The sequence below is a fragment of the Prunus persica genome, chromosome G5 (genome assembly GCF_000346465.2).
Source record: "Prunus persica cultivar Lovell chromosome G5, Prunus_persica_NCBIv2, whole genome shotgun sequence".
In the NCBI taxonomy this organism is placed as follows: domain Eukaryota; kingdom Viridiplantae; phylum Streptophyta; class Magnoliopsida; order Rosales; family Rosaceae; genus Prunus; species Prunus persica.
In genome coordinates this window covers 17,219,294-17,235,711 of record NC_034013.1, presented here as the reverse complement: position 1 = coordinate 17,235,711, position 16,418 = coordinate 17,219,294, and the positions used below count along the sequence as shown (strand labels likewise).

General features: G+C 37.7%; 2 protein-coding genes and 1 pseudogene across 3 annotated transcripts; 1 reads left to right on the top strand and 2 right to left on the bottom strand.

Annotated features, from left to right (window-relative positions):
• LOC18777846 lies at positions 1,361-3,530 on the top strand. Of its 2 annotated transcripts, none has more exons than XM_007209656.2 (4): positions 1,361-1,698; positions 1,963-2,144; positions 2,273-2,336; positions 2,616-3,530. In XM_007209656.2, the coding sequence occupies exons 2-4, from the start codon at positions 1,999-2,001 to the stop codon at positions 2,895-2,897; spliced, it is 492 nt and encodes a 163-aa protein (XP_007209718.1). In that variant the 5' UTR covers positions 1,361-1,698; positions 1,963-1,998; the 3' UTR covers positions 2,898-3,530. The 2 variants fall into 2 exon arrangements, with proteins under 2 accessions (XP_007209718.1, XP_007209719.1); XM_007209657.2 differs by having other exon boundaries at positions 1,589-1,698; positions 1,926-2,144; positions 2,616-3,425.
• LOC18775911 lies at positions 5,075-7,302 on the bottom strand (annotated as a pseudogene).
• On the bottom strand, positions 8,832-14,872 carry LOC18776620 (kinesin-like protein KIN-14P). The gene is given in 20 exon segments (XM_020564249.1): positions 8,832-9,240; positions 9,365-9,465; positions 9,767-10,044; positions 10,047-10,262; positions 10,515-10,678; positions 10,827-11,080; positions 11,168-11,332; positions 11,481-11,659; positions 11,756-11,862; positions 12,008-12,187; positions 12,269-12,364; positions 12,449-12,530; positions 12,618-12,982; positions 13,178-13,370; positions 13,659-13,691; positions 13,800-13,892; positions 13,976-14,053; positions 14,180-14,263; positions 14,362-14,489; positions 14,797-14,872. Coding segments are annotated over 20 exon segments (2,862 nt in total). The 5' UTR covers positions 14,804-14,872; the 3' UTR covers positions 8,832-9,181.

The following is a 16,418-nucleotide window of genomic DNA, read 5'->3' as shown; positions in this document are numbered from 1 at the left end:
ATCAGATACTATAACCCCCTAGTTTCATTAAAATGACGCAGTTTTTTTGTTTTTTATTTTGACAATGACGATATTTTAAACTACTCTAATATAAGAAAAGAATGATCGAAGATTCGAATTCGAGTAAAGGGGCATGCAAACATCTGCTAATGTTTTTCATATGGCCTAATAGGCCCGTTAAACTATGGCTTCATAACCCACGGCCTAACAGGCCTTATATTTAGGACATTGGGCAAATCCTTCAGCCCAACCAAGACATTGGAGCTTTATTCACATGTATATATATAAAAATGTGTGCATTAATATTATGCATATATGATATGATATGATATGAGCTCAGCAATTGAAAGGATTGGTGGTAGGTACGCCGTGGACCACTGCCTTCAAATTTAATAGAAGCCAACTTAAGCTTACCAACTGAACAGCTGATGGGCAGTGGCCATGTGAAGAAATCGAACGCAAAAGGAAAGCAAATTGGGTTGTGGTTCCCACTTCCATTCCTCTGTCTGCATAACATCTCTCTTTCTGTCCTTTCCACTTTGGATTGGAATCATGGAGCCTCCCTCCCTTCTTTCTTACCCCTTTCCTCTTCTGCATGCCATAAACGTTTTTATGCATAGCAAATGTGAGTTAAGTCAGTTGATTAAATTGATACTCAAATGATAAGGTCAGTTAGTCGAGTTAAGTCAATTGATTAAGTTTATACTCAAATGATAAGGTCAGCTGGTCAAGCCTCATCGCAAACGTGATATCTATATCAACATCACCTTATCACGTAAATAAAAATATGCATTAGGGGGGATGTATTCAATTTAGGTTTTAAAAGAATTTAAAGAAGTTTAAAAGTTCATGTATATTCAATCATGATTTTATAGAAGTCTATATAATTCTGGGTGTATTCAATTCGGATTTTTTAAACTCCATTCAAATTTGGATATATTCAATCACGACTTTAAAAGACTTCATAAAAATTTGGGTATATTAGAAAACTCATTGATTTTAAAAGAAATACAAAATATGGTGGATTTTGTTTGAATATAGACTAATTTTAAGTCATAAAAAATCTAAGTTTTGGATGAGAGATATGACTTTCCTCGATCATAATCTTGCTTTTTGTTCAGAGAAAAGCTTTTGTCAAAATGGGCCTTTTTCTTTAATCAGGAAAGAAAATAAACGGTTCAATTGTGCAGCATCATACGTGCTCAATGGTGATTGGTCAACTGTGCAGTGAACTACTATAAATATAATATATGAGAAAATGAGATATTTTCCTTTGTAGGCTTGTGGTAAAACAGGAATTATTTATTTATTGATTGGATTCTTACCGAGGATGCAAAGAACAGAGGCTGGAGGGCCGGATCTCAATTTAATTAAAGAGCAAGCATACGTGTATCGTGTGGACCAAATCGGTCTCATCCATCCACCAATCTCGATGTCAAAATGACCCCACAAACAAAGGGCTATCATCACACATATCGTACTGTCTACAATCGGATAAACCATGCACCCTCACACAGCTTAACATAACTCGTTCTCTGTCCCCTCCCCTGTTTCTGTGAATCATAAATACTCGGCCCACCCAACCCTTATCTCTCTCTCCTTCTCAGACGCCCAAAAAATATTTTGTTTACAGACCTTTTTCTTCGCTCAATCTTTTTCTCCTCCTCCTCTCGGAGGAGCCTCCTGTGGCAGCTCAAGGTTGTTTGTTTCTCCCTCTTCTTTATAAGTGTCCTATATCATAAGCCAGAGGCTTGTTTATTCATAGATCTGCGAAGTTCTAAGGAAAAACTGAGGATTACCTCATATGCCTTCTGGGTTTGTTTGGTTTTCAGGAAATTTTGAACCTTTGTTACATGGAAGAACAGAAAAACATAAATTGTTTAAAAATTATAGTTTGATCCCAAAGTTGTTTTTTTTTTGGTTAGAGTTAATTTTGATGAAAGAAAATCTGGGTGTGCGTAGGCGTTGGTGGTGAGATCTCGAAAAAAAGAGACAAAGATGAACAGGTGCGCTTACGAGCAGAACGCCATGGCAGGTTGTGAGGGGATGAAGATGGTGGATTCAGTTGTGTGCCCAAAGCCACGTCGTTTGAACATCATAAATCCTTCCCTTAACGACTCCATCAAACCCTTCAGATATTTCAAGTATATACCTTTTTCTCACACTCCTCTGTTTTGTTTTGTTTTTTATAATCACGTTGTTTAGATTTTCATTTATTAGAGTCAAAGGTTGTTCTTTCGGGCTCATGGTTTTCGCTCTTACTTTCTCACAGCCAATCGGAAATCGGAGATCCTCAAGCAGGGTCTGATGAACTTCTGGATTTTCTTCTCACCAAGGTTCCTCTCTCTCATCATGGAACGTTTATTTTGAGCTAATTTTCATTTATTAATTTCTAGTATCGGGCTGTCTTTTTTTTTTTTTTTTTTTCCGACTTATATTTGGTTGTGATTTGTCAACAATCAATTGATTTGAAGTTTGTTTTTTCTACCTTGAACTCATAATTTTTTTTAAATTTTGTTTCATGTTTTAGCTCAAACTTCCAAAATTGAATTCAAATCCAGGAATAGAAAAACTAATGCTTTCCCAATTTTTCTTTGGTTAATTCATGAGTACAGGGAAATTGTGAAGAGAGATCCAGTAACCAACTGGCTTCATCGCCACCATTTTTCTGTGGGTCTCCACCAAGCAGGGCATCAAACCCTGTAATCCAAGATGAGCAATTTGGCAACAGCAGCAAGATGGCTTCATTTTTTCCAGCACCGCCGTCTTCATTGTCTGCGCGCAACGGAGGGTGTGTTCGGATGAAATCAGGGGACAAGCCTGTTGCTGTGCGCATTGAAGGGTTTGATTGTCTTAGCAGGGACCGCAGAAACTGCAGCATCTCTGCTGTAGCTTAGGCAGTTATAGGCTCACACAAGAATGAAGAACCCTGTCTCTCATTATGGAAAAAAGCAGAGTTTTGTGAGAGAGGGTGCTTTGGGATCATCATCGAGAGGAGGAGGAAGCAAAGGTTTTTTGGGGTCTTTTGAGTTGAGTGTGTAATTTTTGTATATACAAGTCAAGTCCAATCTAATGTTATTTCTTCAGAGTTTTTTTGTGTAAACTCAAAGATATGTATATGTAAATTAAGGTGATGGGAGATGTTCCATTTTGAGGAATAAAAGGTCTTAAGAATGAGAGAGAGTGTTGGGGAAAGGGGCCAAGTCTTTTCTCCCTCTCTCTTTCTGGGTAGAGCTGTTTTGGTTTCTTTCATAGAAGTGGTCAGCCATTATCTGTTGGGAGATGGTTGGTATGTGACTTTTGGTTGGGAGATTTCATTTCATGGGACAAGCTTGTAATCTCCTGCTAAAGACTTGTTTGGGTTCTCATAATCCTCCGCTTGTAATTGTATTTTGGAGGAAGTGAGTATTGGATCTTATTTGGAATTTGTTATATTATTTGTTTCTGGGTTTTTAGTTGTGTTTTCTTGTGTACAGAAGGGGCAAATCAAAGTTGATGGGCCCATGAATAAAAATAAATAAATCATTGAGTAGGGGCGGCTGCCTGGCCTTGTGACCAGATTTAAAGCTAAGCTAAATTGCGATTTGAGAGTTGAATAGAAATTTCCAAGTAGTTGTGGAGATGAAAGGGAGAGGGAGGGAGGGGGATGGGGGGAAAGGATGAAGAAGGTGGGTGGAAGATAGGACGACGAGTGTGGGGTAATGGGTTTCTGTCTTTGGAAGCATCGTATAACATGTGGTCGTGGATTTGGCCTCTTTCTTTGTTTGTTATGTTTGGCCTTACTTCCTGGCTTTGGCTGACTTAGTATTGACGTGGAGGATTGCTATTAGGCCTTTCAATTTTCGAATGGTCAAGGGCTGATAAAGTGACTGACTATTCAAATGCCCTAAATTATGGTGTCACTTTTGTTTTTTTTCTTTATCTCATTCCTTTATAGTTTAGACAATTACTTATATTTAAAATAAAAAAAACTGTTACAAAGAAATAAAAAAACCCTTTTGTAACTCGGGTCGAAGTTATTTGTGTTGGACTGAATTCATATTTTTACCAACTACATGAATAATCCACCCAATCCGCCCATAGTTGAAGGGTCTGAAGGGTCATTAGTTGGGCTAGCAAGCAGGTAGGAAGGTGTGGGCTATAGTAGAGACTAAGGCTGTTCTTTTTTTGCTTTTTTTTTTTTTCTTTTCTTAATTCAATTTGGGGCGATTGTATAGGTTTTACCAAAGGGAGGATATGGAACCTTTATGAGAGGCCCAATTTGGTGATATTTTAATTTAAATGACAGTCCTGTGGGAAAACAGAGCACCTCCATCTTTAGAGACCAAAGCAACACACAAAACCCGCTTCATACTTCACTTTCTATTCCAATTTCTCGGAAACCAAAAGGAATAGTCTAAAAGCAAAGCATAACATACGTACATACTTTCTAATATGTAACTACGAATACATATTCATGAGCGTGTCTCGATGAAACTTTTTGAAAAAAAACAAGGGAACTTACAGTGACGTTCCATGGCGATGGAGATGGATCGCGCCGATCAGCCATAGCTTGATCCACGCAGAGAGGGAAAGTTCAGAGTGTAGGAATTGAAGTAAAACCCAAATCCAGAGCATGGCTTTTTCACTTCTTATTTCAATTTTTTATTTTTGGGTTTCTTGAGCGTATTTGAACAATATAGCCGCATGGCTATACTGTTTAAATATTAAAATATATCAAAAGGTGTAGCCGCGGCGACCTTTTAAATATTAAAATATATTTTGAAAGGTATAGCCGGGCGGCTATACTATTTAAATATTCGAATATATTTAAAAAGTATAGCCACTAGGCTAATGTATTTAAAAAGTATAGCCGCTCGGCTATATATATATATATATATATATTTTTTTTTTTTTCCCTTCCGTGGATGAGCTCCGGGCACAATGGTAGCACCAAAATTCCCCATCGATGCGGAAAAACTAATGTGAGCTGATTTGTGAAGTTTGTTGGAGCCATAACTCAAGTCAATAACTACAGACAGACATTCTATGAACCTGAGAACCAGAAAAATCCAACCAAAATCCAGCACTCCAACTAACTACTCTAAGTGTATCCCATTTATAAACCAGATGATCACAAGGTAATATGATTACTTACCCGGACAGTTGTTCATAAACTTTGCCGATTGGAGCTGCTTGATCCGTGCTTGATGGATATAATGTTGATTTACAATTGCTACCTTCCAACGATCAAGAATGGTTACTGCAACATGCTCTATGTGGTGCAAAACTGTGCAAAGGCCTCCTTGTCTCTCCACTGAGCCCAAACCACCTCCCCATGAGAAAACTCTAGCCAGATGAATCCCTTTTCTGGCAGGTAGAATAGCAACTGGAGGAGGAGACACAAAGTTTTGCTTTTCTATCAGAACCCAACCAACAATACCATCTCCCCCACAAACAAGAAATCTGAAGTGCGGCACCTTTCTGAATAAAAAAAGACCCACCTCTGGTCCTTGTGTTGAGCTCAGCTCAAAAATCTACATGAAACACAAAAACATGCAACAATTAAGCAACAATATATGATATATCACAAATATTAATAGAGAATAGGTTCACCAAACTCCATAGAAATCAACTGAGGAGAGAGCCCAGCATGTGATGTTGATAATCATCAGCAATTAGAATGTACAGTTAGGACTTCCTGTTTCACTAGGGGGCTAAACTAGCAAATCTTAATTTTTCAATCCCACTGAGATTTAAACCTTAAGCCTTAGTAATAACCTTACTTGGCTCACTTGAAAAGAAAAGAAGGGAAATCTATTTTACACCACAGAAATTTCAACCTTAAACCTTACTTAAAGACCTCACTTGGCTAAACAAATTAAGGCAAATATATTTTTCCAAATAATCAAGATGGTAGAGAAATCAAACCTGAACAAGATTGAGAAGAATATTCAATCCTTGCCTCAGTAAATTCCCACGCTGAGCCCCACTCCTCTTGTTGATAAAAACTAACAAGGGTCTTGCATCTGGTGACAAATCAATCAACTCGTATTTTTGTTTCATCCCTAAAACCTGAGACTCATCCTTCTTATTGCTTGACGAGCTCCTTTTGAAACTAGGCTTAGAATCCAATTTCCTATCTACATCACCATCTTGGTGCTGCAAATCCACGTTTACAGTACCATTACGGTTTTCCTCAATTTCATGAGAACCATTAACAACTTGATGAGTATCAGCTGTGCTTTCTGTGGACATATCCCCAGTACTACCACTATTTCCCGTGTCAACAGAGGTTTCATTTCCATGCTTGGACTTGTTGCTCTGACTCCTAATAGTTGCACGTACTGAAGATGCTATCTCATTGGCCCCCTGAGTAATGGAGCTCAAAAATCCACCAGCGGAAGTTTGGCTCAATTCCTTTACATGAAGATGGGATAGAAATCAACCTTCTGAATGGACCTAAATCACAAATATCACCTGTTTCATTGGACATGCTGCTGTGGCAATCCGCATGTACCAGTCTTTGACACCACAAGCAGCACCATATTGGGGATGCACCAAGAAAAGACCCACTACATGGATCTTCACAATAGCTGCAAAAAGAAGTTTCATCAGGTTGATCTGTTACCTCATTCCTACGGACAGTCCATTGGTGCATCACATGCTCATACCCCATCATGGATACACACTTGCAATCCTTGTGCGCACTAGAAGAGCAGCTTAGGTGAGCCGCTGCACCTCAAGTACTGCAATGGTGACAAACTGTCTGAAGCTGTCATCGGCCCAAGAGTTTGAGAAGGGCTCCTGGACTTAAAGCATACACAGGAATTCAAGTTCTTTCCACAAGATACCGATTCTAAAACCCAAGTATGAGGAGCTATAGGAACTTTGTGACGTGCCTTTGGATTTTTCTTTGACCTGGCTATTGCTTTCATCCAACTTAGATTGATATTTCTCCTCCATTGGAATGCAGAGTAGGGTACAGTCAAAATTCCAACTAGAACAGCGATAAGGCAAGAGACAACAAAAAGGCGATCAGTTGGATTCTTGTTGTTCCAATTGGAGAAAAAAAATATCAGCGTCACCATCATCATCCATCCTCAATGACTACTTGTTTGATCTACATTCACATAAGCATCAAACTGCCCAATCCCAGTTTAACTAGGCTCAAACTCATATATCCTCCAATATGGTTTCGTCATTCAATAACATTATCAAAAGCCTTAAACTCATTTGACAACCCAGCTCATCATCCTACTTAATTCATCATGTGCAACAGAGACTCGAACAATGCTTTTGATAGGTGCTACTTACTGTAAGCGCTTCAACCTATAAAAAAACTGAAAACGTTTCACAAGTAAAACAAATATAATTCCAAATGCAAAGCACTTGCTACCATGATCATTGATTAGTTTCATATCAAAATTCAGAGAGATACAAAATACATGTAAACATGAAGGAAATACAAAGTCCACCACAGTTGTATCATAATTTAGTGATATTTTAATTTCACACAAAACCCGCTTCATACTTCACTTTCTATTCCAATTTCTCAGAAACCAAACGGAATAGTCTAAAAGCAAAGCATAACTTACATACATATATTCTAATATGTAACTACGAATACATTTCTCGATTTTGAAATAATAATCAATAAATACATTGAAGATTTCAGAAAATGAAAAGTGAAAGTTTTTGAAAAAAAAAAAAGGGGAACTTACAGTGACGTTCCGTGGAGATGCCGATCAGATAAAACCCTGGAATTAGCTTGATCCACGCAGAGAGGGAAAGTTCAGAATGTAGGAATCGAAGCAAAACCCAAATCCAATTCGAATATACATTTGAAGCGCTAATCTGTATTTGAATATACATTTGAAGCATATAACTGCGCGGAATTTAAAGCGTATAGCCGGGCGGCTATACTTTTAAAATATTAAAATATATTTAACCGGTATAGCCGGACGGCTATACTATTCAATATTAAAATATATTTCAAAGGTAAATACGAGTATATTTAAACGGTATAGCCGCACGGCTATACTCGTTAAATATTCAAATATATTTAAAGCGTATTCCAGCACTGCTATACTATTTAAATATTAGGATATGTTTAGAACGTATAGCCGCGCGGCTGTACTATTTAAATATTAAAATAAATTTAACCCGTATAGCCATGCGGCTATACTATTTCAGTATTCGAATACATTAAAAAAATATAGCCGCGCGGCTATACGTTTGAATATTAAAATATATTTAAAGTGTATAGCCGTCCTGTTTAAATATTTAGAAAGTATAGCCGTGCGGCTATACTCGTTAAATACAACATTAGCACCTTATAATTCAACCTAATCTTGTTGAGAAACACTGAAAACTTTGATTACTAATCTAACCAGCAAGCAGCAAGAGGAAATTTCTAAGTCAGCATAAGCGCCATTTCTTGAAGAAGAGCTCGCTTCTGCACAGCACTTACTACATGGTTGGTCTCCCCATTCTCAACAACATCAGTGATAATGGCAGCATGCTCTATGTGGTGCAAAACTGGGCAAAGGCCTCCTTGTCTCTCCACTGAGCCCAAACCACCTCCCCCCAATCCCAATGACAAAACTCTAGCCAGATCATTCCCTGTTCCGGCAGCTAGAATTGCAACTGGAAGATGAATTAAGATTAGGTTGGCCTGCTAATCCACCCAACCTGCCCCTAGTTGAAGGGTCATTGATATGGAACCTTTTTGAGTTAGACCCAATAATACAGACGAGTAGTAAATTGGGAAAGCATTCGTTCAGGCTCAGTGAAATGCTTTTAAAACTTTTGTCAATTTGGGGTTCACCTTCATTTTTGCTTGTCACACATGTAATATGCATTATTTATTCTTTGTTGTTTAAATCAATCAAAATGTACGATTCTGTCAATTTGAAAAACATTCTCAATTTTTCATTATCAAGTGTAAATTGTATTATTCCTGTCCACATTTCTTGTTGTCTAAGATTTGGATTTGTACAAGCCTTCAATCCGTCGTGTGATTCTTCTATACGTTGATTTAGACCTTACTTAGCAAAAAAATTCAGCAATTACAAAGCTAGGGCAGCTGTTAAAACCTCACAACAAACAATTACAACTAACTAGAAAACCATGGAAAAGAAAAAAAAAACTATACATGTAAAATCAAAATGACAAATGGTAGCGTCGACTGCCCTACTACTTATTGCCATCTTCTGGAAGAAGGCTTCAGTGAAGAAGAGCTGTTACTTTTTCTTAAGCCTGAAACCAGTAATTCCATTGTGGCAAATGTTAATAATTAATTACTCTACAACATAATTCTAAACGTGTATTTAATTATCCACTAAGCAAAACAGTAATCGCCGCAGAGAGTGGTCAAAAATACCTGGTGGTACCTTGGGAGAGCTCTTTGATCCTGATGCTAGAGATGTTGAAGTTTGTCCTGGTTTTAGTGACGGTCGCGGAATCCTACTAAGCCTTTTAGGCCTGCAGAAAATAAAACCACCTTTCATAATTACAAACAGCAGTTTTATATATACTATATATACTAGCTGCTCACATATGAGGCAGGCTCCAATCCAACGCACACTGAATTTATAGTTTCAAATCTTTAGTCATTCCTTTACAAGGACAGAAAATTTTAATAAATGAACAGACAAGTGTTTGGTTAACCCAATTAAGCACTGTCCAAAAGCATTACATAAAGTTTTATAAATCAGCATAGGGTGATTTTAATCTGCCTAACAGTATGCAATGCAAGAGAGAAAGCAGTGAGAAAGTAACACACCTTTCCGAGTTATCAGATTTTGCACTTTCAGGGTAATTCATGCTGTCTGCAGAGCCGTCAGTTTCTGTTCCAGCAGAAAGACCACCGTCAGACATGTCACTTAATTTCTCCTCACTATCTGCATCTCCAAATGCTAACATCTCAGCATCTGCATGTTTATGCTGACCTATATCACCTCCGGCAACCTTTGATTGCCGGAGAAAATCATTTTGGTGTTTAATGTCATGCATGGACTTCTGGAGCTCAGCTTCAGAATGCTTATGACTGTACAAAACACACATTTTTCAGGATCAGAAGCTGCCTTAAGTCCTAAGCCCTTCCCACTTAACGGTGTTTGGCTTCACTTAGGAGTAGTCCCGCCTCTAGAAACTCTGCTTGGATGGGAAGATTCATACCTAAACGAGCCTGTCCCACGCTTCTCACCGTGGACATCATTTTTTAGCAACCGTTCGATCTCGCCATCCTTCTTAGCAATAGTGTCTTTGAGAGATGCCACCTGCAAAGCCAGGAAGCAACAATTTTCTTGTTGATGCATTATTTATTGCTGTTGACTATATATCTCATGCCCAATAAACTAGTTACAATTTTTTTCTTTGATATTTCAGAAGGAATGTTAAATATTGTTTTCTATAACGAGCATACTTTCTCGGTTGAAAAAGGATTTCTTAGCATCAATCATACATGGTAGTTGATCTGTTTAAAAAGTTTTTGATCTTCAAAGCAAATCAAACGAGTTCACAATGAGGACCTGTTCCATTAATTCTCTAACATCCCTGCCCTCTTTGTTGCTTCGTGCAGCCCCCAGCTCAACTCCAGCAACCCTCTCAGCAAACTTTAGAGTACTTAAACTTTCAGAATATGAACTTGTTTCAGGATTAAGCTGCACAAACATAAGCGTTTTTGCTTGCCCACCTGTTACAAAACACCAGAAAATTCTAGCACTATATAAATCTTATAAAACTATGCAAGATGGAAGACAAATCTTAGGGAAAAAAGAAGAAGAAAGCAACTCTATAGCAAGTCTTTGACTCAATGAAACTAACTAGCAAATAAGTAGTACCGAGAGAACTTTGAAGGACTTGAGTAAGCTTGCTATTTCTGTATGGTACATGAGAGCTCTTTTGTGAAAGAGCAAATATGACATCTCCAAGTGCAGATAGAGATTTGTTTATGTGTTGTGCTTCCTTTAGCCTATCTCCAATTACCTCTGAGCGGTCCACTCTTTCGCTTCCAGCGAGATCTACAAGATGAAGATTACCAATCAAAGCAGAACCAGTCTTCAAATCCATCCCGCGTACATGAACAGTAACAACACTGCATACACATATTCAAAGTGAACATCAAACCACTAGAAAATATATAATGTGCAGATAGGTTTCCATCAAGATGAAATGTACAAACCTATGGGAGCGACTACTTCTTTCGTTTAGGGCAGTGGCACTAACAACTCTGTTCTTAAGTCCCAAACCCATTAATTGTATCACATCCGAGGTTGATTTGACAGGGTGCATGCTAGCATCTGGCACAGCTAACCCATTCGGTTGAGAGTGTGTCATAATCCCAAGTGTGTGGAAATCAAGGGAAGCAACGGATTCTTACCAAAATCAATGAAACTACGATTTTGACTCACATAATATAGTGTTTTAGAGTAATGTGAAAACAAAATGCAAATGTTAACACCATTTTAAGCACAATTCATAACTGACAAGGATATTTTTTCTGAGTACCATCTCCGGATAGTAAATCGCGCACTTGTTCGTTATATATTTCAACCATTTGAACTCCAATTTCATAGGTGATGGAGCTTTTTCTACGTTGTGAGATGTCAAAAAGGTCATTTAAGGCTCGATAATTGACCCCCCAGTTCTCTTTAGTTGAGGAATTAGGACCAGTCTGAGAGGAAACAATAGACATAAAAGATCATCAGCATTCACAACTTTTCAAAATATTGTTGTGTGATCAAAATCAGGATATAACGATGGTCCGTACCATTGTGTAAGTTTTCCCAGATCCAGTTTGACCATAAGCAAAAATACAAACATTATATCCATCAAGCACGGATCGAATCAACGGTTGTGTGTCAGAGTATACCTCCGCTGCCAACAGTTAAATTAGTCGTATAAGTTTGTCATGACCAAATCATGTTCAAGAAAAAGTTTCTCAAAACAGATCAATCAAACAAGTTTTATCCAACATTGAAGACACAAAATGACATATATATATATATATATAGTGGATAACCTTGAGTTGCATCTGAACCAAAGACCTTATTAAACTTAAACAATCGATGACCCTCTTTCCCTGGTTTGGAGCGGTCTGCAACTACCAGTTCCCCATTTTCACCAACATGTTCTACCGATGTCCGTTTTTCTCTCTGTCCCGGAAGAAATGGCCTTATTCGACAATACACTCTAATGTTTCCTGCACAAGAAAGTTAAGAAGAGAACTCTAATGTTTTCTATCAGATGCAAGCCAAAGAAAGCTAATTTATCTTTTTGGCACCTTTGAGATCCTGAATTTCGTTAAATAACTTCCTATTTTCACCAAGGAGTGCATGATAGTTCTCAGAAGCATCTGCTAACGCTTGAAGCCTCACTCCTGAAAAAAGACAGTTATAAGCCATGAAAATTTTATAGCACTAACTGTAGGAAACAGACAGAGTTTTCCAATAGACAAACCCACCTAATTGATTAAATTCCACCGTGTAACTTTGTCCTGCCTTCAAAATTTCATGCTTAATGGACTCCGAAGATAATCTCAGTTCCTGAATATTTCATAAATTTTCTAAAAATGTATACTATTCATCATATACAATTAAAGCTAAAAATACAATTTAACATTAAAAAAATACCTTCAATGAACCAAGTTGAAAATCCATAAAGCTATAGCAAGCGTGCTCTTTCTTGTTCCAACTTTTACATTTTGACTTTGCATTTGCCACAAGTTGTTTCACCTCATTCCTTGAATCTGCCAAGAGGCGTTCAAGTTCTTTTATTCTCTCTTCAAGCTCTGCTTTAGAAAACTGATATTTTGACTCAGAATTTGTCTCAAGCTCATTCACCTTATTCCTTGACTCTGCCAGGAAACCTTCAAGTTCCTTTATTCTCCCTTCAAGCGCTGCCTTACAAAGCTGATATTTAGACTCAGAATTCGCCTCAAGCTCTTTCACCTTATTCTTTGACTCTTCCAAGAGACGTTCAAGTTCTTTTACTCTCCCTTCAAGCTCTGCCTTAGAAAGCTGATATTTTGACTCAGAATTTGCCTCAAGCTTTTTCACCTTATTCTTTGACTCTTCCAAGAGACCTTCAAGTCCTTTTACTTTCTCTTCAATCTCTGCCTTAGAAAGCTGAAACTTTGACTCAGAATTTGCCTCAAGCTCTTTTACCTTATTCGTCGACTCTTCCAAGAGACGTTCAAGTTCTGCTCTAGCGCCTTTAGCTTCTGTCTCCATTTGCAAGCAACGCAAGTCATATGTCTTTTTGGCTATATCCAACTCTTGCTTTAAACCTGAAATTTCAAGGTTGCTCTGATCCTTCTCTTTCAGCAATCTGATCACATCCTCATCATCGATTTTCTTCTTTGCTTCCAATCTGGTTCTCTCATTCTGCCAATGGTAAACATTCCCACTAAAAGATATTCTGAAATGCATATAATGAGGAAAGATTGCTAACTGCAGGTGGAAAGTAGCAAAACTATACATATTCTTTCACTGCTTAAACAGATAGATGATCAGGTGTAAAGTAATTTCTTTACATCCGTAATGGAAAAAACTCTGAGGAGAATTTGGCAAGAATGTAAAGGCATGTGAAAAGAAAATTTGGTGCTGCCAATTGGTGAAGTGGATAGCATAGCACAAAGGAAAGAAAATAAATTTATTGTCTCTGAAAAATACCTTAATTTGCTGAAGATGGTGGTTCATGACGAGCTGTAACAGAAAATTTTCACTTAAAAAGTAACGCATTGGTACCGCATCAAAACATTTGTATAGAAAGCTGTCAGCTCCTGGTCTATTGATTCGAATTATGTTTCATACCTGGCTTTCTTCACTTGTACCGGAAGCAAGGGCTTCAAGTACTTTGACTCTTGACTGGTATTTCTCTTCACGAGCCTTAAAAAGGTTGTTTTGCTGGATAAACAAAACCATAAAGAAATTAACACAACATTTCTTAATGGGGTCACAAGTGAAAAATGTTCATAAAAACATATTACAGTTCTTAAATGCTCTGCTTGAGTTGATATACGTCGCTCAATCTCCTGGACAACTTTTCTCAGAAGACAAGCCACACGCTGTGCAACAAATGCAATGTCAGACCAGATTTTTCAAACTATGTATTTCTTGAATATGCATGTAACATACTGTATTTGAATACAGGTACTTATTTTTCACAATCATGTGCTTTCTGATTTCCATACATGAGGTATTTCACCGCTCTTTCTTTCAACACTTTCATCAAGAATTCCATTTACAACACTCAAAAGTGACTGAGTTGGCGCGTTCTGCAACAAGAGATGCTGAAATGCATTAAGGATGCATCAAACTGATGAGATCACAAAACGAAAACCTGATTCAGTTTCCTGGTCCATTGACAACTTACATCTAAACTGTTGGGTTTCATCATTTCTGAAATTTTTGCAGCAGGAAGATCAGCATAGCATCCTTGCTTCATCTGAAACACCTCGTGGAACTTATGTCCAACGTGATGCATTAGTGCAGCTGATGGCTCTGTGGAAAGTAAATTTGCATCAAACATCAACTGTTTGGATTAAGAAAACAGCATGCAAAAGTTTTTTTTTTTTTTTCAACTGAACCAAACAAAGGTATATCATATCAGCAAAACCAAAATTTGACTAAGGAAAATTAGCACATGGTTTTGATACGGCACCAAACTGCTAAAGTGTGCTACATCTCTAATTTCTTTTGCCCATCACACCATGCTAACTTGAATTATTATTTGAATGATATTTTACTGTTATCTATAAGCCAGTTACCATGCACAACGGATATAATCTGTATAAGTGAATAACCATACCTGACATAACAGGACTGCGCAATGCGCGCTGAAATTTTGACTCAGACAAGACCTTCCGCCTCTCTTCTACGGATAATGGAGATAAAAGGCCACGGGTAGATTGGTTGTCAGATTTAGTAGTTGGACTTGTTATAGAAAAGCCATCTCCCATAACATTTGGCATAAACTGTGCTTTAAGTGTTAAAAGACAGTCTGTGACAGTCTTCATAGATCCCTGCATAACATGAATCCGAAAAATGTGGCTGAGAGAGAGAGAGAGAGAGAGAGAGAGAGAGAGAGCATGTGGGTGGGAAGGAGGGCAGAAGACATACACGAACAAGAAAATCTTTGGGAGGCAATTACCCAACAAGTACACTATGACTAGTATGTTAAGCCAAAATAACATTCAATACAGGTATTCATAATGCATATACCAAAAAATTATGCTATATAAACCTACATATGCACGAAAAGCATATACTTACAAATTGTTTAAGAACAAAACATTAAAACTGGATTTCAAATGCACATTGCAAAGAAACTGTAAATATACAAGTGATATTGACAGATACCTTCTCTAGGTCCGACATGTCAAATTTGGGAACCCCCAGTACATCCATAGCTGCCAGAAACCTTGCAACATTTTCTGAGGATGGCACTGAATCCTGATCTGATTTACCCCCCTATAATAGAATATGCAAATTGAAAGTAAAGCAGACATCCAATCACTAACTTGTAGAACAACTCATAAAGTTAAAAGTAAAAAAGGGGATGAGAAAAGACTATCAATCAACCTCATCCACAAAACCAGGTTTAAGCCGGTTCAATATCCGACATAAAATGGTACCATCAATCAAGCATGATCTCAAGTCCTCATCTGAAGCATTTTTTGGTAAACCTAAAGTAGGAAGTAAACTATTTAACCACTCCACTAAATATGTTCGCCGCTTGCCTGCAAAATCAATTTCAAAAACAAGAAAAAGTTTTAGATTGTTACACATTAGAGATGTATAGCTGTGTCAATTGGAGACAGCTAGCTTTCCTCACCTTCAGTCTCACCATTACCATTTACAACTTGTTCTGAACTATCTGTGCCAGCATGAAAACTTGAGCTGGTGACCCCTCCATTTTCTGTTTTGCTGTAACTTGATGTGGAATCCATGATCAGCTACTTGGGAGTGGCATCTAGCTTTGGAGCTTAACTATAAAACTCATGGTAATGGTAAACATTATTTATGTGCCTCTGGTTGGGGCAAGTCTGCTCCTTTTGAACACTAGAGAGAGAAACTTCTATGGCTGCTGCACAGCAAGTAAGTGTTTATTCAAAACTAATTGCATATACTAGTCGAAGGCTTTTTATGAAGTGTTCCTGCCTACATTTAGGAAAGGGGCTGAAGATAAAAAGCCAGCTCAAGCTATTTGCTAGAGTTGCCTTTTAATACTTGAATGAAAAGATGATCACTAATGTCTTGTTGCTATGGAATAATATCGAGTACCAATAGTAATCATAAACATTATATATTTCATACTTCATAATCAATGAAATTGACAAAGGCAAAACAAACCTGGAATGGTTTTTATAATAACTCTGAGACAATGACCTGAAAAAGAAGCTGCAGTGCAAATTGTGGCGGTCAAGCCCC